At 36.0% G+C, this 10328-nt stretch overlaps 1 protein-coding gene across 1 annotated transcript; it reads left to right on the top strand.

The window, feature by feature from the left end:
- Positions 1-7917: 7917 nt before the first annotated feature.
- Positions 7918-9363, top strand: LOC146522659 (uncharacterized). Its single transcript, XM_085136678.1, has one exon. The coding sequence runs from the start codon at positions 8080-8082 to the stop codon at positions 8941-8943; it is 864 nt and encodes a 287-aa protein (XP_084992804.1). The 5' UTR covers positions 7918-8079; the 3' UTR covers positions 8944-9363.
- Positions 9364-10328: the final 965 nt, after the last annotated feature.

The raw sequence follows: 10328 nt of genomic DNA, 5'->3' as shown, positions 1-10328 counted from the left end.
TAGTATTATTTTCTTATAGTATCATTTTTCATTAAAACTGGCAATTGTCCCCCAAACACCTAGGAAAAACTCAGGTTGTATGAGTTGTCCTTCTGTTTTGTGTGACTAGGTGGCAGAATTAGAACTTGCTGTACTTTTGTCAAAGAAAATCATGCATTATTAGAACTATAAGGTACAACAAAAGGCATTAACACACCCCAGAAGAGCTTCAGGCTTTTGAACTTAGCACTTGTAACCAGCTGGATGGCCCCTATTCTCTTTAGTTCAGAGGTCATCCAAGTTTTCCAAAAGTAATTTCAAATTTCAACTTCTCTGACCTCAGAGCAATTTTACACGAGTGATTATATCCATTATTATATCACTTTATTTTAAATATTTAAGTCTTCATAATTTTATGTTAAGGAACACTATTCTTAAATTCTTCCACCGTTTGTAGACTTTCTTTTATGTTGTGTTTTTTGTGACCTCCTGTGTGAGTCATCAGTGCAGTCTTGGAGTAATTTTTGTAGGCTAGCTGCTTCTGGGAAAGTTCACCACTCTTCAAAGTTTTCTTCTTTTGTGGATAATGACTCTCATTTAGTTTGGTGTGGAGTCCTAAAACTGTAAAAACTGCTTTGTAGCCTTTTCCAGACTTACATTTTCGGATAGCATTTTTTAAATCATGATTGAAATGAAGTAAATTAAATGATTTAAAAAGTTTTTATTTCCTAATTTACTTCGCTTTAAGTGTGAAAAATATGTCAAGAAAAAGAGTAAGCGGCAAATACTTGTTCATAACTGTATATGTATTTGTGACAAAAATAAGTGGTCTTACCTGCTGTGGGGACCTCTTGTGAATAAAGGAGCGGCCAAAAGTGGGTTTGTTTTGTCATTTCTTAAATACAAGAGGGGAAAGACCTTGTAGGAATGAAAAATAGTACAGGGAGAGAAACAAGAATGTTTGTGTCAGGCAATGTAAAAATACACTGACATTATGTGGCCATCTGCTTAGCTAGTTATCAGTTTGTGTTTGATACAGAGTGACATATGGCTATTTACTGCCATCTGGTGTTAGTCATACAGCACTGCAAGTAAAGTCACTGTTGCATTCTTGTTGTTGTTTTTCTGTTGACAAAAAACAGCTGTGGATATCTGTCTTTTTCATAGCCATTTTAGGATTTTTTTGTTACAGAAGGTCTCTCAAACTGACACTGACTGTCTCTTGGACTATTAACTGAACATACTTGAACTGATTGGCGCCGTATGGCAAAAAACAGGGGGACCATCCAACCAGTGTTCAGCACCAACTCTGCAGATATGGAAAATGAAAAATCCTCCAACGCTCACCCAGCAATATTACATTTCCTATGATTTTTCATCTCATATGTACTGCTTCATTTCCATGCATATAAAATGAATATTGTTGCACCTTTAAAAAACAAAAAAAACCTGCAAGTAGAGGGTGGACTGGTGGAGCGTGGTGCATTACTTCAATGTGACTCTTATGGCTGAGTCACAGTTTTTTGCATATCAATATATTATTAACTAAAAATACACCTGTGAGAAATAATAATAGGTCATGTGGTCGAAACCAGTGATTGGATTCTTCATGATATAGACATATTTACTTTGTGTCATTTTCATGGTTAAACACCCCAGCGAGAATCAAAACAAGAAAGCTCATATTTGAATAAAACACGAGAACAGCTGTGATGACCTAAACTGCATTCCTTGATTTGTATACACATGGATCGTTGTTTGTTTCAAAGTTATTTGAATTATGAAAATGTTATGAAAAACGAATATCATTTGCATGGCTTCATTCTAGCTGCATGATTAGCTGGTGGTGATCATTCGCAAAGTCCTTCTAAGAGCACATTTCAGCCATCTGGAAGCAAATCTTTGTGGTTGAGTTAAATTTCTATTATGCGTGTATTTTCATAACATTGAAGCTTTTCTAATCTCTTAATCCAGAGTGCCGTCATGGACGCACCTTGGCTCGTGTAACTGACAACACTGAACAAATGTCATGCTAATTGTTATCTGGTCTTATGGGAAAAGGGGAAAACAAAGAAAATATAAAGGCCAACGTATTTTAACCGTGTAAAAAGATTCAAAGAACGAACTTGAATTGCAGCATGCAAAACGCTCCTGTACTCCTCCTTTTACCAATTACAAAAACACTCATTTTTTTTAATGAGGTGGACATTCGAATCAGACATTTACAAGAGTGTCTGACAATAGGAGGAAGATCAGACTACTGACAAAGTGAGTTTTCTTCTTCTTTTTCTTCTTTTAGCTGATCACTTTAGTCACCACAGAGCACCCTCCTCAATCACAACAACCCCCCATCGCTTCACACTACTTACAAGGGAAAAGTTCTTTAAAGATAAAAAATAAAATAAAATAAACAATATTGTCACAACTAAAAAATTATAGAATATTTGTCTGTTTTTACATCGTTAGGTTTTCATTCAAGACATAATTAACCCTTGGATGCACAACCTACCAATACCTACACTCTTCCATGAGTGGGGTCAAAAATGACCCCAAATAGAAACAATGCATTTTGCTATAAACTCGGTTGTTATTCTTCAAAATCTTTAAAACGAAGAGTTGTAATATTTTCACATTTGAGGTATTCCTCATAAAACATGTTTGTGACATGAGGCCCTTTGCATTTATATTTATTTTTTCATTAATTTTAAGAAATTGCAGTTTTTGTATCAGTTGTATCACTTTTGTATTCTTGCTCTGCATATACTGCAGAAGCTGGGCCTTCCCTCTGAAAGGCACAAGTTGTTCATCCACTGTAACACAATCACTGAGCATGAATTTATGCCTGCAGTTCACCAGGAACAGGCCCCATATGTAGCGGAAAGCTGCCATGTGGTTTGTTTTCAGTCGGTAGGCTCTGGTCCTCTTGTCCTCAAAGTGCAAGAAATGGTGAATATCTTTAAATCTTTGAATTGACATAGTGGCCTTGTACAATGGGTTATGCAGAGGACTCCCAAAAAGCACACCGACTGGTACATCCCAGTTCTTCTCACTTCCTGCAAGATTGGTCAATCAAATGAAGGCAAGGAGCTTATGTTTGATTACATTTTTCCGCTCTTTTCCCCTGTCTGTGGCTACTCTTCATGCCTCCATGTTTGTGCATGTCAGCACCTCTTCTATTATATTATAAGACATGAACATCTTCCATGCATTTACTGGGGAGAAAGTACTAAACCCAGGTGCAAGCCCTGGCTGACTAATTCAGAATATTGTGGCTAGAGCAGTAAGAGGGGCTCATTCTGTTAGACTTAATATCCATTTCCTCTTCAGAGGACTCATCAGAGGATTCCTCTGTATCTGACTGGCCTTGTTCAGTGCGGGGGGGGGGGGGGGGGGGGGGGAGGGACAGTAGTCTGGGTCCTCCATATCTGAGATGTCAGATTCTGAGTCAGTGCCTCCAATGGGCTCTTCATCCAATCCGTCCTGGATCATTTGTAGGGCAAGGTCCACAGCTCACCTCATAGCAGCCATGTTACTTTAGATATTAAAAAAAAACATCAGAAAGGACAATGTTTGAAATGCACAGAAAACTATAAACAGGGCTGCACATAAATGGTCCGCAGGTGCACATTCGCTGTCAAAATAAAAGACGCGTACCAGATAAGAAGTTGGAACGCTCGCTTGTGTACATTAGATGTTCTGGAGGAGGACAGACATTTGTTCAGAACTCTTAAAGATGTCGAAGGAGCAAGCTCAGTAAGCAATTACTTTGGTGTTCCTCCACCGCAAAGGAAGCGCGTATTCTCTGAATTTCCAGGAATTTCCTTTTATTTTGACAGCGAATGCACACCTGCGGACCACTTATGTGCAGCCCTGACTTTAAATCATGTACGTTACTGTGTAAAAATTAATTCTTGATCCATCAGAAGTGTAAGTGGGTCAGTCAGAGTTGTTAAGAATGAAAGTTTCATAGAAGATTCCACAGGAACTGCTTGGGGTCATTTTTGACTCCACTTGTGGAAGAGTGGGGTAGTGATACAAAAACTGCATTTTTTTTTTAATTAATAAAAAAATAAAAATAAAAAAGCAAATGGTCTCATGTTACAAACATATTTTATGAGGAATACCTTGGAATATGAATATATTACAACTTTGTATTTTAAAGATTTTGAAGAAAAACAACCCGTGGGGTCATTTAAATCACAATGTTCTGTATGTTTTCAATGTAGTTTTATTCTATCTTTGAATATCATTTTCATATCTTGAAATAAAGCGGTGGAAAAGACATACTGCATGCTGCAAGTGCAGGGGATTGGTTAACAAAGTAGGACAGATGAAAATTGAATGATGTCATGAAACCGCAATTTCAAAAAGACTTTGGATGCTGAGTACAATGTAAAAAAACAAACACATTTTATCCACAAAAGAGCCAGAAACCATAAGAAAAGTTTAAAGTGAGACAATATATATTTTCATGAAAAATATTAAAAGTTAAATGGTAGTAAAAATAATATAACGAGACCATCTTAGACAGGCATATTTTCACCAATCTGGAAAAAACTGCATATACAATTTGTTGAACAATCTAAGAATACTGTTTGTCAATGTGAAATTGCAAAGACTTTAAGTATCTTGTGTGATGTACATAATATCATTAAAGAAACTGTGAAATTTTGAATTAATGGATCAAGGTCAAAAATCTATATTGGAAAATTAGGGCAAGGCCATGTGTTCCTGCCATCAAATTCAAAATCAGTTTATTTTGTTTTTACAGTGGTACATTTTCTCAGTTTGACATTTGATATGATTTTATGTTGTATATGTGATTGTTATTTTATATTTTCTTCCAGATGTCAGTAATCTAATCCACCTTCAATGACTCTCTTTCCTTGATCAGCTATTCTCTTCCTTTGAAAATACAGTGTCTCGTCTACAGACCAAGGTGCCTTATTTTCATCTCCTTCAGCATCACCAATATCCTCCTCCTCCTATGCACACTTATCCTCTACTATGGTCTGCAACAGTGGTGGAGAGGGCACTCTGTCTTCTCAGCATTAACAGCAAGTCAGTCAGACAGTTTCACATACCACATAGTCACTATGGAACTAATTTATAGTTTTGGATTTATAGTTTATCCTCATCTGTTTCGCTAACTACAACCAAGATTTAAATATACTGTTAGTGGGGGCCCTTATGTATTTCTCCAACTGGTTTGGAGAGACTTCACATCTTGACCTGTGTGGAGCGCTACTTGGCTGTTGGTCATCCCATCACGTACTTGGGACTGAGAAATGAAAGAGGAATCAGAATGAGAAATATATCTAGTGACTCTGCTTGGCTGCTTTCTATGTTTGGGACAGGTTTGTCAATGAAAGAAGTCATCTTTTTCATTGTGTACTTCTGCCTCCATATAATATTCATAATAACTATATCTTTCTGCAGTCTTTGTGAACTCTGTATTTTGATTCGTCCTGGCCCAGGGGAACAGGATAGGAACAGGGACAGGGTTGACCAGTCAAAGCAGAGGGCATTCTACACTACTGTGGTCCTGCTGGTTGTTCTGGTATTGAGGTTTGCCAGAACTGTGATTTGGGGTGTGCTCAATAATTCAGAGGGAAATTATTGTCTGATTATGAAATGTTTTTTTCTAAGGATACATTTTGCCAGCAGTCTGGTGTAACGTTTGCTTTTTCTACACAGAACAGGAAAATTAACATCTTGTTCAAACAAAACAGCAACAAAACATGAAGTCAGTGAGGGTAAACGCTATTTAATCATTCAAGCTAAAGCTACAATGTTACAATTAGATTACAAGGTGAGGGTCAACTTAAACTATTGGTGCCTCATTTGTTATATATTTTATTTTGACACTGAAAGTGGAAAGGTATAAATGTTTTGCTGTGTAAGATTTATTTTTGTGTTGATATTTGCATTCTTAATTTAAATTATTGCAAATTATGCTGTTCAGTTATTTCCTTCTGGTAGGTATTATTTATTTTGCCTGTAATTATTTGGTATGCTATATAGCTTTCATAATATCGGTTTGATACAGACAGTACAACAAACTGTTCTATTTCTTCAACTGAATGTCGTTAGTTCGCCTGCCTGTCAATCCCGCTTATCGGTTCTTGGACTCTGATATGCTGCTTAGAGATGGTGGTGAGCCAATGAGAACCAATCAAAATCAATAAGGGAATCATAAAGCAATCCGATATAGGATATATGATCTAACATAACCTTCTTCGATTGTGAAATCTTAAAGTAAATTTTTTTCCTCAGTTAAAGAAAGTAACATTCTGAGGGTTCTCACTCTAACCTGTTGCTGACTTTCTGCCGCTCGTCCATTGAGAGTCTGCTGACATACTACATCACAGTATGGTATGGCAGCTGCACTAAGGCGGATAGACTGAGGCCATGTCCACACTAATATGTCTTTGTTTGAAAGCGTGTCTTTTTCTCTCCATTTTGGGCTTCTGTCCACACTGAGATGGCGTTTTTGTTCAAGAAAAATGGAGCTTTTTGAAAATGTTCTCCAAAGTGGATAAATTTGAAAATGCTGTTTTCGCATTGCAGTGTGGACTGCGAAAACAGAGGCTTTCGAAAACAATGACGCATTTTAGTCATGTGATGCAGTCATGTGACCTTGTGACCAATTCAGCTAAGATGGCGGATGGAATTGTACAGCAGTTGTTTTGGTTTTTCCCATTTTTCACAGCCCTATTAAAGATTAATATCAGTTTGTACATGCTCCAGATAGCTTTTCTTCAAAGAAGATATAGACCAAAAACCATGTTAATGAAATTAACATTAATGAATGTTAATTTCAGCGTATTTGTTTTGGTATGTCTCCCAGTCTATATTCTCGCTTGCTTTTGCAACTTTGTACCCTTGTGTTAGTCAAAGCAACATCTCCACCTCATTGTCAATCCATTTGAAAAACTCTGTGCTTTTCCTCAACATTTTGGCGTTTCAAAAAGCTGGAAAGTAAATAAACAGCATGGGAATGAGGCAGGTCGAATCGTCTTACATTTCATGCATGTGCAATACAGGAATGCAAGCTGTTATTCTGGGTGGACAGCCAAAGAATATAAATTCTGATAAATTTTAAAGCATACTGTGCGAGCCATACATGGGGAGCAACCTATTCTACAGTTTTCACAATAGACATGTTGGCATTGTTAACACCCCCTGCAAACTAGCTTATTCAGCTATGTCCTCTGTGATAGACCTTGGTTTTTGGTCTATATCATATTTGAGTTACTAAGTTACTAAGTCCTGATGTACTAAACAGGCATACTGGGCTTTCCAATGATATCTCATGTGTCTGGGTGGTCTCTTTTAATTCCAAAGAGGAAGGAAATCACAAAAATGCTCATGAGAAGATTCTTTTTTTCCTTTGTTTCTCAGGCAGATGGGCTCAAAGGCATCTTATTTGAATCTCTGACTGCTGCGGTGTCTTTGAGTGTGAGATAAAGGCACTTGATGGAAACTTTTTTTTTCGTTTGTTAATGGAAATATCCACTCAGATTTAGTATTTGAGAAATGTTCTATGCTTTGGTCATCAGAGAAAGTGATGGCAAATTTCCCTACAGACATTAACTGTGTAAAAAGATTAAGTAGGAGAATTTGCTTGGAAACATGCAAAACTCCTTGGTAGTCCTCCATCTGTTACGCAAACACCCGCATTAATGTTTCCCATGAGATTCCTCATATTTGGATTAGCTTACAGCAGTCTCTCACAGTACAAGGCGATCTAACGACTGACCAGGTGAGTATACTTTAAAACCTCTATTACATATTTAAGCTGTTATTGTCCCTCATATACCATCATTAGTCTATTTGACTGTCAGGCTAAACAAAAGTCCACTTGAGTTCACAAATTATGAATTTACGTTGAAACACACTGACTACATTTTAATATCATTATTTATCATTCAATCCTTGTAAAGTGCATCAGTGTATCATAAGCAAATTTAATAAATTGAATATATTTATGGAAAAAATACAGTTTGGTTAATAGATGAAGAACCACTCTTCTTGAATAGATGGATATGTAACTCATGCAGCAAAGGCATTTCATGTCTGTCTTTTTCTTTTTCAGACATGTCAGTGAATGATTCCTCTTTCAGCACCTCTATTCCTTTAAGCACATTGTGTCTCCTCTCCAGACCAAGCTCTTATATTTTCATCTCATATAGTATCACCAAAATTGTACTCTTCATCCCTCTCTACATTGTCATTCTCTGCTATCGCCTCCAACAATGGTGGAAAAAGCGCTCCACCTCCTCAGCAACAACAGTGAGTCCCTCAGACAGCTTCATCTACCACATGGCGACCATGGAGCTGATTGGTATTATTGGGTGTCTCATCTGCTGTTTTGGAATCTACAAGCAAGATTTAATAATGTTACTAGTAGGAACATTTATTAATTATTTCCGCTGGTATGGACAGACTTTCTTTCACATCCTGGCATGTTTGGAGCGCTACCTAGCTGTTGTTTATCCCATCGTCTACTTAGACCTGAAAAATAAAAGAGGGATCAGAATGAGGAATACCACTATTGGCTGTGTCTGGGTGCTTTGTGTTGCTGGGGCAGGTTCAGTGATGAAAGAAAACATTTTCATCATTGTTCACCTCTGCTTAAATATATTGTCCATAATCCCCATCTCCTTCTGTAGTCTTTCTGTTCTCTGTGTTTTGATTCGTCCAGGCCCAGGAGAAAGGGGGACGGATAAGACTGACCAATCAAAGCAGAGAGCATTTTACACCATTTTGTACATACTGGGAATGCTGCTGTTGAAGTTTGCATCTAGTGTGCTTTGGACTGTAATCTATGGTTTTGGAGGGAGTAATTGTGTAATAATGACAAGCTTTGTCTGGATAAATTTTCTCTTTAGTATAGTGTTACATGTACTACTTTTGAAAAGACTGGGAAACTCAGCATTTTGCAAAAACAACATCCACTGAGAATAGCAGCTAGTTTTGCGTTGATAGGATCAATACAAACAAAGGTACAAACAAATCACTGAAGCATGTTGTGCTTAGACTAGTTAGCAATGCACAAAGTAATTAAAAATAAAGTAAAAATCTGATTTTTAGGTAGCAAATCAGTGCCGCTATTAGCATTTGCTTTCTTGTAGTCTGTGTCCGGAGCACAAATTACAAAGGAAGAATAACTGAAGGAAGAAAAAGAAGAAGCTGTAGATAGGTGGTTATAAATCAAATTAGTATATTATATTTATAAATAAATATCCAACATAAGTTGTATCCATTTCACATGTGTTTCTTATTTTCACAACATATTTAAATTTTATCTTTGATGAAAGAAGTTTCATGTAAAAAGCACAGCACAGAAAACACGTTTCAAAAAATAATGATTAAACATATAGTCATTTTTTTTGCAATTAACGTGGTTTTTGATAAATTATTTTCACTTTAAAGCATATACATAGTAAAGGTGTATCTTAACTCTTGTTTTCAAACTATAGAAAAATATAGAAAATATTTTGTTACAGATTTTTTTGTTTATGCTTCATTTCAAATTAAGTTAGAAAGTGCTAACCAATCCAAATACTAACCAGACCTGACCCTCCTTAGCTAACAATAGAGAAATACATAAAAATATGAATATTTTTTGTGTTCATAAAGCATGTTTCACTAGAATTGAAACAACTCACATTTTTGTGTCTGTGTTTATGTTTTTATTTACATTTTTCCTACATTTGTAAGTGTAAACTGAAGTATTGTCAGTATCATTAGCAAACATGCAGACTGCAGGGAAAAAAGAGACTTGATACTAATTCAGAATACATTTAATGTCTCTTGTAGAAAATCTCACACTAAATCTTAGGAACATAAAATTATTACATTACAGTATCAACATGTCTAAAATCTACAGCAAAGGTATATTACTGCACTTCGTCATATATAGCTCACGTATAGAATGTAAACTTTGTAAACTCCAACACCATCAGCCGTTGAGCTGTTCACTTTGTGTTTCTACTATTATTACTGTAAAATGTATACCTGTAGTGTAGGCTAATGAGCCTTAAATTGTAAAACTTGTCATGTTTGTAAAATGTTGTACTTAAAAGTAAAGTGTACACAGCAAAAATGGCAGTGTTGATTTTTTAAAGTTAGAAAATATATATGTTGAATTTATAACATTAGGGGTTTTGCTGGCCAGGTCTCTCTTGGAATGAGACTTTTCACCTGGAAAAATTAAGGATAATAATAATAATAATAATAATAATAATAATAATAATAATAATAATAATAGAGTAAAATACTATATAATATAATACCAACACTACTCAGCGCTATTTTTTAACACTAACACCAGTGTAGAATAT

The sequence above is a fragment of the Neolamprologus multifasciatus genome, chromosome 3, assembly GCF_963576455.1.
Source record: "Neolamprologus multifasciatus chromosome 3, fNeoMul1.2, whole genome shotgun sequence".
In the NCBI taxonomy this organism is placed as follows: domain Eukaryota; kingdom Metazoa; phylum Chordata; class Actinopteri; order Cichliformes; family Cichlidae; genus Neolamprologus; species Neolamprologus multifasciatus.
Note: the sequence above shows the minus strand (reverse complement) of the source record. Positions and strands in the feature narration are given on the sequence as shown.